The sequence below is a fragment of the Haplochromis burtoni genome, unplaced genomic scaffold (assembly GCF_018398535.1).
Source record: "Haplochromis burtoni strain Fernald_Lab_line unplaced genomic scaffold, NCSU_Asbu1 Contig_6, whole genome shotgun sequence".
Lineage (NCBI taxonomy): Eukaryota > Metazoa > Chordata > Actinopteri > Cichliformes > Cichlidae > Haplochromis > Haplochromis burtoni.
Window position 1 is genome coordinate 2990389 of NW_024582367.1, and position 16519 is coordinate 3006907.

General features: G+C 39.6%; 1 protein-coding gene across 1 annotated transcript; it reads right to left on the reverse strand.

The window, feature by feature from the left end:
* Window positions 1–303: 303 nt before the first annotated feature.
* On the reverse strand, window positions 304–11510 carry meox1 (mesenchyme homeobox 1). Its single transcript, XM_005913658.2, has 3 exons — window positions 10523–11510; window positions 4863–5035; window positions 304–3004 (listed from the first exon to the last, which is right to left on the reverse strand). The coding sequence occupies exons 1-3, from the start codon at window positions 11028–11030 to the stop codon at window positions 2882–2884; spliced, it is 804 nt and encodes a 267-aa protein (XP_005913720.1). The 5' UTR covers window positions 11031–11510; the 3' UTR covers window positions 304–2881.
* Between the last annotated feature and the right edge of the window lie 5009 nt (window positions 11511–16519).

Genomic DNA, 16519 nt, shown 5'->3' on the forward strand with positions numbered 1-16519 from the left:
ATTCCAATCTGACCTCAGGGATATCCGACCTGCATTTGCGATATTAATGAAGATAATTATGCCATCATCAGGTGGGACGTTGGAGGTTGTAGGACTGCCCATGGACTACATAATCCTTCTTGATGAGGTTTTCTTGGAGAGACCCTCTTATATTGTAACCGTTTCACTGCACCTGGGACCATGTAACCATTGCCCATGAGGTCACAATGCACACATATCTGCACATATACATGAATGCTTTTAGCCTCATTATCAAAATAAATGAATTCATAATTCAGGCTGACATCATGTTCACACAAAATGACTTTGTATGTAGGAGACTGCCTGCTGCTGAAAATAAGGCATGGCATCAGTGTGAATGCACCAAATTACTAAGGCCAAAAGCAACATTAGGGCTGTGTTAGCAGCATTTTTGTGGATTAAACACTTTTATTGGCGATGTGAATGGATTAAACATAAAAAACAGAAACAGCCAGTGTTATTTCTATGCGTATTTCTATGTGAATTGCCATGAATATCCAAAGCATGTGATGTTCATGCTTGCTGTTAATTACCTTGAGTCAAGACTTCTCTTCCGCTTCCAGCTTCCAACACTCATTAGCAACATTAGCCAATGTTAGCTTTTAACTGGAACAATCGCTAATGTCAACAAATGACCGGCTCCAAGTGCAACACAGGTTCCAATGCAAATTCCAACACAAACTCTCCAAAAACAAAAACTATCCTGATTTTAGATTTTGGTGAAAAGACAAGTTATGCTGCATTCCGTTTACCTCGGAAGTTTGAGCTGGGAATGACATCACTCACAAGTTGAGCGAGTTCTAATCGCAAAGTCGGAAAAGCTAGCAATAACAGGATTTGTTTTCCTCCTTACCAAGGTAAAAAAAAATTATGCATTACTATTAATACAGCACAAGGCATGTTTTTTTTTATGTGTATGTGTATTTGTGATTGGCCTATTTAGCCAGTCACAAATACACAACAGTGGCTGTGGCAGCTAAGTTACAGCTAGCTCAGAAGTTGCCTAACTTTAAGCTTCTTATATACTGGAAATGGTTTGCTAATTGCACGCCGCTTTGCAGCTGACAGCTGGATGCTTGTGGACATTGCAGGCCCTGATTGCCTGGGTAATCCTCTAACATATTTACTACCAGGTCATATGTCAGTCAGCTGTATTCCTTGCTGTATTTGGTAGTTGTTGCAATTGCTTGGAAGCTGAGAAAGGTTTCTCTTGGTCCCACCCAATTGCTGTCATCAGTGATTATTTCACTCTTAGTCGCTTGGAGTGAGGAATGTTATTCAGTTTCTCAGGTCTCCGGTTTCAACGTCACCAGTGTGGATTTCAGTTTCAGTTTCGCTTATTATAGCCGTTATTTATAAAACAGTGGTTGAACGGGCTATCTTGCAAGTAAAAATTAGCCAAGAATTTAAAAAGTCTGAAATAAAAGTGCTACAGTAGTAGGCAAAAAAACACAAGTAGGCAGTAGATAGCATTGATAAATTTGATGATCAGGTCAATGTTTTTGTCATAGTAATGCTCAGGTATATAATCTGACATAAAACAGCCCAATACCATAGAACAACACTGTCCTGTGTATATTTAATCAGTGTTCACACAGCTGGCACGTATATGCAGCATGCAAACAGGAGCTGCAGGGTGTTGACTTTAGTACACAGTGGCCATGTGGCTCATAACTAATCATGCTTCCTGTTTGTCATGTTAAAAACATTAAAATTAAAAACTGCTCTTTGACTACATGGTCAAAGGACAGGCGTATGAGTTCATTCCTATTTGGTTGCATTATATTGTACACTCACTGATAAACGGACCGATTAAGAATATTGATTGGTGCAGTTTTGTTTGTTAGATTTAGCAAAAAATATTTTTTTTGTGTGCTATTTCTTTAGCCCTTGCACAAGAAGAAGAGTCATCATTTTAAATCATGGTACAAAACACTGATAGTTTAAACAACCACCAATAAGTGCACCACAGTGTTTGATATAGCTACAATATTTCGCTGCATCCATTAAGTGCACACACATGCAAACTATTTAATACTTCTGCTTTCCCCTGCCAACAAAAATAGCAAATGGAAGCAAACTGAACTATCAGTAATTATTTTGCTTTTAGGAATTATAGTCACACATAATAAAACCATCTGCCAAAAATACACATCTACTGTACCTACTGTCCAGTCATAACTCAACTGTTGCAGGTGGAAGAAATTACCAATATGTTTCCCATTTTGCAACAGATGATTTATTTTATTTGCAGAAACAGTCAACATCTGTGTTTTATCAACAACATTCAAATGGTATAAAACGTAGTAAAAATGCCTTACTGAAAAGAAAAAAACCCAAAAAACTATATTCTAGGAAAAAGAAACTCTCAAAATGAAAAAAAAAGTAAAATCTGATTCGGAGGCACTTAGGCCTTGGCAACACTCGTGCAGTCTGAGTTTTCCCAGGTGGTTGTAGTCAAGCGTCAAAGGCCATGATTACAATACTGGAAGCAAAGGGGAGGACCTCAAACACAATCACATCATGGCCTGATATGTCATCACTAGCCTTAAAGCTGCTGTATGGACTTTGTCACTAATATACAACGATCAGGAATATCAAGAGTGGGCCTCTTAAATGGAATATTTATCAAAGTTGTATGAAAATACAGTTCATTATGGACATAAATCAACTATTTACAACAGAAAACAGTGACGGATGCTTGGTGTTTTCTTCTTGGGAATGAAAAAGTCTCTGGAATTATTTGGTTCCTGGAGTCAACTTTCCATAAAATCAAAGGTTGCGTTGGTGTCCAGTTGAGCGCAGGCCTCGTTATTTTTTCTTCTTCTTTTTTTTGTCCGAAGACAATTTTTTAAAAACATCATTCAGAGCTGGGTGAAGCAGCTGAGTCTATGTCGTCATTTTCCAGCTCGTTGGGCGAAGCCGATTGTCCTCCCTTCACTCTCTTCCACTTCATTCGCCGATTCTGGAACCAAACTTTAACCTGTAGTGGAAAAAACACAGGAAATATTAAATTAGCATATAGAATGATGACTCTACAAAGTCGTTAGCATGGATACACTGTTGAGGTAAATTAATGTAGTTAATTGTGGATTAGGGGCAAAATTGCTAAGATGTCAAAGGTTGATTTCACAGCATTCTTTGTCTTTTGTGATCAGTTTTTAGATTTGTATAGATCATTAATTGAAAAGAACAATAGTAGCTCTAGTAGTATAAACACTTAGCACTACGAATAAAGGCTGTGGTCTTAGGACAATACAAATCTAAACCAGATACCCTTCTCACAGTACTTTGAATTTTTCACCACATTTGAACGTGTAACAGGATCACTGTGGCTTTTCTCTCCAGTTTGCAATTTTTAGCAAAATTTACAACACGGTCAGCAAAAAAATAGACAAATAATCCTCCACAAATCTCCCAGCACAGATTATAAATTCACTTGGTTTGCATTGGCCTTGCAGGGAGCACGGCTTGTCAGTACAAAGCACTGAGGCCTGGCTGCAAAATCACTCCAAATGGAGGGAGAGAGTATCGTATAGACAGCAGGTCAAAAAAGTCAACTGTCAGGAAGTCAGCCTACACAGGATGTGAGTTTACTGTACTTGTGGTGTGGACAGTGCTCATCTGTATCTTTGTGCTGTTCAAAAATGAGAATGAGCTCATATTTTAACTATCCAGACATAAATAGCTGGAAAAACACACACTTCCCGAGACCTGGGGAAATTACAGAGAAAAACTGACAGGAAAAAAAAATGAAGAGTGAGCATTTGTTAAGTCTGTGACCAAGATAGTTTATTTAAAGCTTTAGAAAATGTCTTACTTAAGCCTTTATCAGTAGGTGTCTAATACAGTTGGTTCCTCAAACAGCTGGGGCCTGTACATTTTAGTTAACATTATTCACAGTGGAGGAAACAATACACTTTGAAGATTATTGTTAGCTGCGGATTTGGTGCGGTAATGAGTATTTACAACAGAAGAATGGTGTGTGGGATGCTCCATGGCAGAGAGAAATATATGCATTTTAAAGCAAATAAACCTTAAGTTATAACCAGGCTATGCATACGCAGTTATTATGTTTTTAAACTACTTGATTATGTCAATTTGCAGACAAAAGCACAGGTTTATTTCCCTTAAAATTATAAACTAAACTCTCTCAAATAGATTCAAATTAACTCCAACCTGTGTGTGCACAATTCAAGGAAGCCTTAGGTGACCCCTGCACATCCCACTAGAAGTGTCCTCCCCTACAGCTCTGGGATTCAGATAAACCTCAGTCTGTCCATTACTCAGGACTGATTGAAAGGACGGCAAACTGCCAAAGCATGTAGGATGAATTGGAAAGCGCTGTCTGGTTGCAGTGGGAGCCCTGAGCGAAGATGGAACCTGGCTGTGTGTGAATATTTCTGTCCATGTATGTGTGTGTGTTTTTTAGGGATCTGGGAAATAGATTTAGGAGCAGACGGCAGCATGTGTGGTCACTGTGGCACCACGGCCTCATTAGAAGGAGCTGAGAGGGACAGTGGCTTGACAAGCAGACCGGGGTTTGATCCAGCAGCATCGACACATGTTCGCCCGATTTCATCGAGTCTGGAGCTGCCACCCACTCATTAAAGCTGCATGTCATTCTGCTAGAACCACAGAATGAAAACTACTGTGGAAAAAACATGTTCATTGTACTTCAAATGCCTCTGTGTTTATGCATTGGTATTTAGTACAGGGGAAGGACAGACATTAAGGCTTTCCAATATGTTCCAAGATGTTGTATGATGTTGATGTGGAATGATAAGATTATGGTTCATCCTGTCCTGCTGGAAATTGTATATTAGGGAAAAGCGTTGTACCTGTCTCTCTGTGAGGTCCAGGTTTACAGCGATCTCGTAGCGACGCAGCCTGGTCAGGTAGTTATGGTGGGTGAACTCTGCCTCCAGTTCTCTCAGCTGCTCCTTGGTGAATGCTGTGCGCTCTTTTCTTGCCTTGCAGCTGGAATCCACCTTAAAGCTAGACTCCTGGATATCTGGAAAGAGAAAGGCATTTCATAGAGTGCGAGCCATTTGCCAGTTTATTCCTTTAAACCAGAGATTCCCAATCAGGTGTCAAAGTGCTCTAATGGGTTTGTCGACAGATGAAAAAAAAAAAAGAACTATTTATGAATTGGGGTTTGAGTGAAGAAATGACTATTAATCAAAAGTCAAAGTAAAGGCATAGCTTTTTTCAGCTGCTCCCAAGGGGTCGCCACAGTGGGTGGATCCACATATTTGATTTGGCACAGATTTTTACACCAGATGCCCTTTCTTATGCAACCCTTCCAAGGATTTGTCTCTCTTCCTAGTTTTGAATTGCAGACCTTTCGTGTATTAGGTTATGTGAAAATATTAACCACTACACAAGGGAGCCACTATTCAGCCAACATAACGGCATAAATCAGTAAAATAGAAGAGTAAGCCTAATGGCCAATAAGAATCGAAACTTTAAAAGATTAAAATTATCAGTAAAAATGAGAAGGTTCTGCGTGTTGGTGTGTCTGCCAGTTAATACCTATAGCTAGCTAAACATTGTGAAAAATAGTTTCAATGGCAAGCTAAGGTTATGAATATTTTCTTAGTTAATAGGATGGCTACCAAATTGAAATTGTTAGTTAAAATGTGGATCATCAAATAGAATTTTAACTTAACATCCTAGATAAATAATAGACTAATATAAGAAATTGGCTATAATTACAAATACTTTTGTGCCCAGACTAAATATTGTACATAGTTTAACAATAATAATAATAATAGTTCATATAGCAAGCTAAAATGAATAAATTGAAAATTATAGCTAATTTTCTGCTAAAATCATGAATAACAATAAAGAAATTTGCTAAATAAATGTTAAAAGATTGAAGAGAAAATTATACAGAAACAGCTGAAAGTGCTCAATAAGGAACAGTGGTATACATGAATTGAGATAAGAATATTTGAACATTAAGAAGCTGTGTTGATGGCTTTCTCTATGAGTCTGTTTGGATCAACTTAAAGGGAAAGTCAGGTGACACAAGGAAACCAATGCTTTAAAGCTGTTTGCAGTGAAGGTAATAAATGATCTGTACGATCCCATAATTTTTGTTTAAAACTAAATAAAAATGATCAGCATCCCTTTTCTTCACAAGCAGCTACACATGCAAGTGTGCTACTTGACCTGGAGACCCTTCATTTTCCTATCATTCACAGCTAATCTGATTTAAATTAGCTCCCCACTCATTTTGTGACTGGCCTCTAGTTCGCAATTAAACTGACCTCAAGACCCTTTTCAACCAACAAACCATAACTCCAAAGACTCTTTAAAGGGTGGCCCCTCATATAGTAAACACTAAAACCAGCACTTTTAAAAGAGACCACCATGACCTGGCCTCACGAGTCGCGTACACCTGCAACCTGCGCATGCCGGGGTTATTTTTTGCTGCTTATTTCCCCTTATTTGTCTGTTCATGAACACATGCTGTAAGTGCAAATGTCTTCCTCTAAACATTCCTTCGCGATTTATGTATGTAAGAGCGTATCAGCACAGGGCAGGGGCCACCAAACCAGCCACAGAGGGCCTAAGTTAGTGGAGGAATGCAGCGGAACATCGTTAAAGCCTCTAACAAAAGAACAAAGGTGCGGATGTGTCCAGGTCGGAGTGCTACGTCGGTGTGGGTGTGTGTGTCAGAACAGTCCCCGTGGGAGCGCTCGGGGCAGATTCACATTAACTCATCTTTACATGACAGCAAACATCAGAAAAAAAGCCTTGAGATATCTCTGTGAATGTGGCAGTCAGAAAACCCGCAGCCTAAGATTATTCAAGAAATAATGCGGTTTATACATTTATATATTTCCCTGCATTTCTCACATAGCTTAGAAAAATGGCCAAATTTTAAACCTCATTAACAGGATAAACATATATGAAAGCTGGTTGATTTACCTTTAAGTAAAACCTCTCCTGTGTATTGAAGGGAATGAGTTTCGGTAATAATTGTGCAGGGGTAGAGACACCAGCAGCTGATGTAATCACCAGAAAATGGTTCTAATTTGTCAAAGTGAGAAGTTCTGCTCTGTGCTTGCCAGAGCAGTGTGCCAGAATGTGAAATGGACTGCAGCACCTGGGCCAGATGTGACTGGGCAAACCAGGACATACAGTGTTTGTGCACACGTGTAGTTTTTGTGTACAAACGCCTGATGTGCCATGTGGTTTGTTAGGAAAAAAAAAAGATTTGTTTTTGTGGTTCAAGAATCAATAACGATGGGCATCCTCACGTGTGCCGACTTTTGAAATTTCCCAAGACAGGTTTAGCTGCTTTGAACACCTGGCAGGGCACATACTGGCTCTCACCAAACAGGCCCCCAATAAATATCCTGCACAGCCAGAGGCCATAAACTAGCAGGGAGAGGGCTTCTGCACACAGCAGGGTCTCCCAAAGGCAAACAGCATTTGGTGCCTTTCTGAGTGGATGGTGCAAAAGGAGTTTGTCTTCATCAGGACTGAATTAAAGTTGTTGTAAATTAGTGATTGTTTTAAAGCAGAAAACCCCAGGCGAAAACTACTGATCGCAAAAATGTGTGTGCTAAAGTTCAAGACTGAATTTCACAATGTATTAAGACAGTTTATTGGCTAACGTTTATTTTAACCCCTTTAGATAGCATCTTTAAACTGTTCTCAGTTAATAAATGTTTAATTTCTTATTACAGCACTTTATGAGAATGGTGCTCAAACTTACTAGGCATTTATTAAAGGAATAACATTTACCAAGAACCTCATTCATCGTCCTAATCCTAATAGAGATTAAACATATAGTTGCAAACTATTTGTATTCTAAGATATTTTTACCAAAATACTTCATAAGCTTGTGATGCAATGGGCAACAGTATATCTTGCTATCACGCCAAAGATTTTATGGTTGTACATTTCCAGTAACTGAGCACAATTTTCTGTTTTTCTATTTTATACCCTTGGCTTATGGTCATGGACCCCTAGGTATGATGTACATTTGTGCAGATCATGCTGCATTTTATCAAAACCAGCAGCTTTAAAAAAAATTTTTTTTAAAAACATTTTTACACCTACCTGAAAAATCATTTTTTGCATGTGTAGAATCATTTTGCAGTGCTTTATAGTATACATTTATCGCTTGTTTGTATATGGATGGTTCACAGAAGCAGTTAAATTGTTGAAAAAGCATCAAAATGCATGTAGCAAAACCATCCGAGCTGTTAGAGGAAGTATATTTGCTAACAGTTACTGTGTTAAGTGTTAACACGCTCATTTTGTAATGGTGAAGAACTCCTTTTCATGCATGTCAGACCTTAAAATTTAATATCAAAACCATATTGATTTTAGGGCCAGCAACAGTCAAATGTTTATAACAGCATCCCTGTTAAATATCACAGTGTTATGATGGTCAAATTTTGGATTGCAGTCAATGTCAGATCATATCATTTTGGTTTTAAACATTTGGAAACTTTACCCGAGTGCACCACATTTCCATATCAGAACAAATACACAGAAGCAGACCGTATAGCAGCTGCTATGTATGTGCATGTAATGTGAATGCCTTCAGGACATTTTCCTAATATATGCTCTCCTACCAGCTAGTTGATTCGAAAAAGTGAATGGTTCTTTTCTAAAACCCAGAACTGATGCAGTGGTCAGACATGTTGCATGCACTCAGTGGGAGATTATGTTACGGCTTAACGACAGGAAAATGTCAATGGATAAGAATGTAAGAAGTGGGCTCACAGGAAAGTGATTTTACCAGACGTGGTCTGGCATGTTTTCAGCATAGAGAGTGGAGGTTACAATAAGGTAAAAAAAAAAAAGGAGGGTGGGTGGAGTGGGCTGGTGTGTGGGGTGCTCCCTCACCTCTTCTTTTTCAATTAGACTCATGTCTGTTGCATGCATTGGTCATGTAGTATTTCCAAATTTGCACGCTTTACAATCAGACATGGTCTGTTATGTTTGGACAGGTCAGGGTTAAATACTGGACACTTTAGATGACACCATCTTTAGCAACATGCACTAGTGTACTTCTCTATGTGGTTTGAATTCAATATTAACATTTCTGGACACTCATCGCTCTTATTTAAGCGTTATTTTTGTATTTGTCTTGGTGTTTTAATTCTGTTTTGGGTTCCCCTTTTTTAACTTTTGTTTTAATTTCTTTGATATTTGCCTGGCAAGTGGAGTGTTGGCTATATGAATAACAATTACGCCACACTTGCTTGAGCTCTAATAACAAAATTTCATTTAAATATATATTAAAATGTGTAAAAAGTTACATTTTTTCCAAAGTATGGATGCTCATTTTTCTTTCCTGTAAGACGCATAAATCACTGTGTTTATTACAGGCTAAATTTACCAAAAACGTCTACAAATGAAATATGAACGCTCCATATGTGCTGGATGTGTTTTTATTTTGCTAGGGTGACAGTCCCCATAATAAAACCTTCACACATTTAGATTCACTTTAAAATTAAATGTTTCCTTTGGCCTGTTGTTCTGTTGCTAATGTTTCGGCTGAAACTTTTAGAATTGGTCTGTCGTCTGTTACTTTTGTGTCCTATTAGCAAGTGTGAAATATGATAGGCGAAATTATCTAAGGGGATTACTTCTTATTGATGTTTGAGAATAAAAATATATTAAGTCATTTTTTGTGGGAATTTTTTTTAGGAAATATCTGGAAAGAAAAATTGTATAAAATTAAATTAAATACATTGAAATATCACCAAATACAGTTTTTTTCAACCCTTTTATCCACTTGAAAAATTCATAGCAGCAATCAATACGCAACAGGATTGTGTTCAGGAGAAAAATACAGCGCAAAATCCCCAAAAGGCCTTTAAACGCTTTCCTCTTCACACCAACTTCGTTTTTTATCATAATTTTTAATGTCGCCCTGCTATAATAAATCAAAGGTCTTTTTCCAACGGATACAGCAGCAAAATGAAAAGTTCAAATGCCTCATGAATCATCCTTTTGAAAGCGCTGGAACAATAAGAGGATGCAACTGCTACTTAAAGTGTGTCTTGAACACAAAAGTCTCGTCACCTACTCACCTTTTACATAGCGATCGTGTGAGTGTGCTGCTTTAAGGCTGATTTGGTGAGGAAATGCAGAGAATTTGTGTCATTGCCAGCTGTGATACAGGGCGCGGGAGGAATTCTTGACCTTGATGCGTATTTTCTTGATTTTCAGTGAGGTAAGAATGACGTAAATATTGTTTTTAGTTGATCTGTTTTTACACCTGTGCAGTAGTTTGGCATAAAAACTAAAGGAAAACAATTGTGGAAGTGTTTTTTTTTTTTTTAGTCTAAAATTTATCAGAGACCCTAAACACAAAAACAATATGTCTACTTTTTTTTTTTTACCACTCCTAAATTTGGCTATTTGCTTTCAAATGCCTGTAGGGATCACTGTTTTTTCTGTTCTCCTATACTTTTAAACCAACACACACCAGGTGGCATCCCTTGATCCCAGCTCGCTGGCTTACCTGTGACATCTCTTTTCCTCTTATTGGAGCTCTTCTTGTCCGAATCGGCCGACGCCACGCTCTGGGGTGAGTATTCTCCCTCCATACACCCGGGCACAGTGCCTGGAAGCCTGTCCCCCCCTACACTGTCCAGCTCAGGCCCTCCAGCCCCACTGCCGCCGCCGCCACCTATTACTGCAGGGGCAACAGGCGGGCAGGCCTCAGGTGCTCTCACACGAGTCTCACATTGGTTGAACTGCCAGTCAGCTCTTTGGTAACCCCCTTGGCTCTCTTGGTACAGTCTGTCATCGCGAGGGTAGGCTGCGTGCGGCGTGCTCGACACCAGGCAGGAGGTGGAGAAATCTGTGTAGGCCAGGAACTCAGGCTTCTGGTGGAGGGAGAACGGGGCCTGCTGGTAGGGCGACTGCAGATTCACCCCTGGGACCCCAGAGTGAGGGTTCCTCATGCAGCCCCAGATGGGGGTGCTGGGATGGGCGCTCCGCATGCAGCTGCTGGCCGGCTGATCCATCGTGATGCAAAAACCCTTCACACGAGTACAGTCTTTTTCCTGTCGAGGAATTTCAACCTCTCTCAGAAAGTAAGTTAGGACTAGAAATCGATATCTTTGTCACTTTTGAGTAATATCCACTTCAGCTGACTAAATGAACACCATCGTCTCACTGCATCTACTCACTTCTGTCAGAGGCTGTTGACGCTTCCACAGCCCAGTGCACGTGAGGATAGACACCTTCCTGTGACAGCACGTTTCCCTCTCTCTCTGGGAGCGTGCGTGACGTCCTTTGGAGCCTCTGGTCCTGACACACTCTCACACACTTTCCCTTCTGCGTCGCTCTCACACACACCCTCTCTCCTTCCCAGATCTAACCAAGTTGCTGCTCTTCGGGAAAGCGGCATCCACAACTGTATAACTCCCGTTCTCGGGCTGGCTGTTTTCACAACTCTTCTAAGGCATTCTTGACAAGTGAGCCCTCCTCCTTTTTAAACATATAGGTGGGAAAGAGTGGCAAGTTTATGGAGTGTAACGTGAGACTGCAGAGGAGGAGCCCTGCCGGCCACATGTTGGTAGTACCCTCCAACCAACCCTGCCTCATCAAACTATTAATCACAGGGGAAATTTTATATGCACATCTAATGGGCTTTCCAGACGTGGTGCTTTTAAAGGGACATTGTCTGAAAAGTATAAAGCAAGCACCCACCCACATGGGAGCTGGGGGACCCTGACTTATTTCAACTCCTTAGTGCTTTCTGACACCCAATTTAGTTCCTTTTTTGACACCCTTTAGAGGAAAGTTAACCGTAACCCTTTCCCTCTGCACCCCTGATCCTTGCCTGTTCTCTCCAATCTGAAAAGTCTTTCCTTTTTTTCCTCGTGCTGTTTTTATGGCTGTGTAAGTGTGTGTGCACATTACTGCAACACACCTAAATCCACCTGGCTGGACTTATTTAACTTTGAGGTGAAAGGACAACTGGATTTGATATTGACTATTCAAGCGCTCACACCTCCCGAGGTTTTCTCACGTTATTGAAACACAGTATGAAATTTCACCGTCGTATTTTACACATACAATCTAATATTTCCCCTAAGCAAACACTGTGACTGGGAGGGGAGAGGGGGGTCTTTGTCAGTTCATTTTAATTTTGTGATCCTGCATCTCTTACTAAATCTCTCTGAGATGTCAAGCAGCGTCAGCAGCAATTGTTTGCGACACCAATCAAATGTAGATTAACCACATTTGGATGAAGCAAGGATGCAATTATTCAATTTTCTGATCGCTGATTTCTAATCTCTGCATGCTACACATGATAGAAGCCACTTCCCCATGAAGTAATGTCTCTAATACCATTGAAACCTTTTTGGCTAAACCAAATTTTGGATTCAATTTCAGCGTATCTGTTACCCAATAAACCCGCTGAACCGCACTTTACTTAAATGCAGTTTTTCTTCATACTGCTCATATTTGCGAGCTGAGCTGCTTGCCTTCCTCACGCGTCCTTACTCTGGTCTTGACCTCTCATATCGCACCTTGAAAATAAAACAGAGCTGGAAGCTGTGGGAAAAGAAGTGAGAAAATAAACATGTTAATAAAGACACAAGGCACGCTAAAGGAGAACTGATTTGAAGCCGTGAAGAAAAAACAGGAGTTGAAAATGCCCTCTTTCATTTTCTAAATACTAGAAAATAATTTGACCTGCTTTTGAGAACATTTCATTCAGTTGCCGCAAAACAAAAATAATAAGTAAAACGTCATAGCAACAAATAAAAGGTTGGAATGACATTAAATCAGATTAGGAAATGGGCAACAAAACCAGGAGTGGACAAAAGAGAAGCGAGTAAGTGAGACGGAGAAGGAGAGGAAGAAAGGAGAGTGTTTGAGGTCACACACCAAACCCTTTCCATTTAGCCAGCAAATTGTTGAGCCATGAAGCATCCCTCGCTTTTACTGGCAGTCTGAGCCTTGGCCACACCGCAGGGAGCAGGAGTTACTCTACATTTGTGGTCAAAGAAGAGGCCATCTGTGTGTCAGTATAAATTAGTGTGTCTGTGAGTGTGTGTGTGTGCAATGTGAAAATTTACGTCATTAAGAGAGCGCACATGTGCGTGTGTTTCAAGAAGAAGACACGCAGGGTATTTTTATGTGTTTCGGTGAATGTGAGAAGCTACGTGTTTGACATTAAAGGATATAGAAATGGTCAGCATAAAATTAATTTGCCTACAAAGCCATATGAAGTAAAGTCAAGCAAGTAAACATTAGCAGATATCTGCTTATGAATATGTGGATCCAAAAGAGTTATAGCTTTGTTCTATTGACAAATACAATTTGAATTGGTATATGAACAGACCTGCTTAGTAAGAAAAGAGATTTAGGGCCAGATTTATTGACATATTGTGCTTTTGGTTTTGGCAAAGAAAAAAACTGTCTGTTTTTACAAAGACAGCGCAGTCACCAAACCAATGTAAGAGGTGGGAACTCAGAGATTTTTGCACTTTACCCAGTTGCACATGTATTTCTGGGAGTTCTTTTCGTAAGGTGCAAAATATAGAGAGGAGAATATTTAAACTCAAGCACACTGATTTAAAAATGCACTTCACTGCTAATTGTACTGATATTAGAAAAAACCAACCCATCCTATATTTTGTACTTGATATTCAAATGAAGTCACTACACCTGTTTTTAGAAAATACTGCAGCTTTCGTAAATCACACACATGCTTTTCTAAAACTGCACAAAACCTCTAAATTAATGTATGGATAAATAGCTATTACCGTGTTTTCCGCAATATAAGGCGCAAAATCCTTTAAGTTTCTCAAAAATTGCCTTATAATCCAGTGCCCCTTATGTATGAATTCTGCTTGTGCTTACTGAACTTGAACCAATTTTATGTGGTACACGGCGCTCAAAAATCTGTCAAAAATGTTTTAGTATGACTTTGGTAAGCTACGGAGCCGCACCGCTTAACATATTGTTGGAGCATTACGGCTGCCGTAGTTAGGAGCCTCGCGGAGTAATCTGGGTCCAAGACCCTGTCAATTTCAGGTCCCAAAGTCGAACAACCACTGCGGCATCACTGAGACTTAAAAACTGTCTAAATTCTTTCATCTTTAATAAAATTATCAGCGTTGCTGCTTTACCAGGTGTAACAATTAAGTTTAACATCCAGGCATCCATGAAAACAGAATTTATTAAATTTAACAGAGTCTGAAGTTAGCAGGAAGTAAGCAGGAAGTTAGCTTGCTAGTTTCCACCTAAACATGATATAGCATGCTCTGACTGAGAGATTTCTGAAAACTAAACAGCAGTGGCGTTTGCAGGGTTACTGAAGTTGGCCTAGCTGGTATATAATGATGTGCTGCGCGATCGCTAGGGACACAGTTATGTTAGCATAACATAAACACAGTGAAGCTGGAGGATGAATGCTAACTTTTTTCCACTCGATAAAAGTTAACGGGTTCAGGATGGTTAGGGACAAATGATATCGCATGGCAGGATGTTGTAAACGGACCAAACTTCAGTCAGGAGAACTGAGATAATCCATCCACAATACGAGGTTAGTCATTAATATACTGAAACAACATGGAAATAGAGCAGCTGCGAGAGAATTCAACATTAATGAATCAATGGTACAGTAGAGGATGAAGCAAGAAGAATAAGTTGAGTCAAATTTGACTAATCTGACTGTTTTGTTTCGCTTAATGCACCCATTATAATCCGGTGCACCTTATGAATGAAAACAGACTTGTTCATCGACAGTGCACCTTATGGTCCAAAAAATATGGTACTAGAATTCATTCAGAAAATTAATGCCATTCATCTTGAATGTAATAAATACATACATGACATTCTTGCCCATGCATACTAGATTTGTGCAATAATTTGTGATAGAATAAATTTATTTTCAGGGTTGTTCTACATCTGATCTGCCATATCTTGTCACTAACTTTAGGGGTTATAAAGGTCTATGTCAGTATATCAAACACACAAAGGAAAAGGAAAAAGGAAAACAGAACTTACCCTAAAGATAGACTTGATAGGATATAAAAATGTCCCAGTAGCTGTGATAGAGCTCAGAAGAGAACTGCTAAAATTCCCACGCCTCACATACTGTAGCCCAATCTACTACTACATGGACATCTTTGTGAAATTTCAGCTAGGTTTTACCTCACCATCTCCCCAGTGCAACATCCTTCTAATGTCCTATTGAGCTCGTGTGTTAATAGAGCAGGTAATCATCCGGGGAATTTACAGCTTGCTTACTCAATCCAAGCACCCATTCCTCCATCGCCACACATGTGACCCAAACAGAGTATTTCCCCTAGTGAAAACACATCTGAAATCTTTGCTGTTGTCTTCTAGATTGGAAAATGCCCCGTGTTTCTAGTCTGCATGTATCCACATCTCCGGCCTTTAAAGCAAAGCAAACTTTGTTCTGTCCTCTCAGCAGTGTTTTTGGGTCAGATTTAGAGCTGGAATGGATGAAATTAACTTTTCGTTGCAGAAAAAATTAATGGAATCTTTGTATTATTTCCTGTAGAAACATAGAGGCAGTGTGAGAGTGCAAGACAGAGCCCAAGAGCCAGTGTCTCTTTTCTAAAATTTCACTACGTAACTTAGTTTACAGCTACTCTTGATTTTATTGGAACGAATTGATTTTACTGTTACATTTTGCAATTCTAAATTCCATGCAGTTTATGTTCTATTTGTCCACAAACATACAATTGTCAACTAATATTCGAACAACACAAAAATGGAAAATCAGCTGATTTTTACATTTATTGAAACTGAATCCAATCCTCTTTACTATCACAGTAGTGAGCAACACTGCTAAACTGGGTGTCCAGAAATTTTAGGGGGTTATGCAGAATGGAGAAAGTACGTGTGTCCAGCTTTTAAAGACTGACTCCATCAAACAAACCGTCATTTGTTTGGGACTTTTCAATGGATTTGTCTCCAATAGGAGACTATACCATCACCGGCCTTATCCTTTAAGAAACTGAAGTTTTGTTTATGTTGAAAAATGTTTTACACATTCGATTTAGTAATGCATGTGAACATTTCTTGTAACGTTGTGTTTATTTAAGTGAAGGGGTGAGTTTTTGAGAAGCCTATGAGTCGGTGGACTGAAGTCATAGGCACCACACATTGCAGATAAATGAGCTGGACATGAGTCACATCACCCCTCACCCTGCTGACAACCTGTTTCTGTCAGTCTAGCTCCATGTGTGTGTTTAAGAGTGTGTGTTTGTGCAAAACAGAGAGAAACTGAGAGAAGAGAGAGAATAAGAGAAAGCTCGAGTACGCACACGCATGCAGAATTTGTAAAAGACTGCTTTGCTGTCATGTCCCTATAGATGCAAACTTCCATATGAATTGAATGTGTGTGTGTGTGTGTGTGTGTGTGTGTGTGTGTGTGTGTGTGTGTGTGTGTGTGTGTGTGTGTGATCCATCTTCATGACACTGGCAGGATTAAAGCCCTCCATCAGTCTCTTGAGTCTGACAG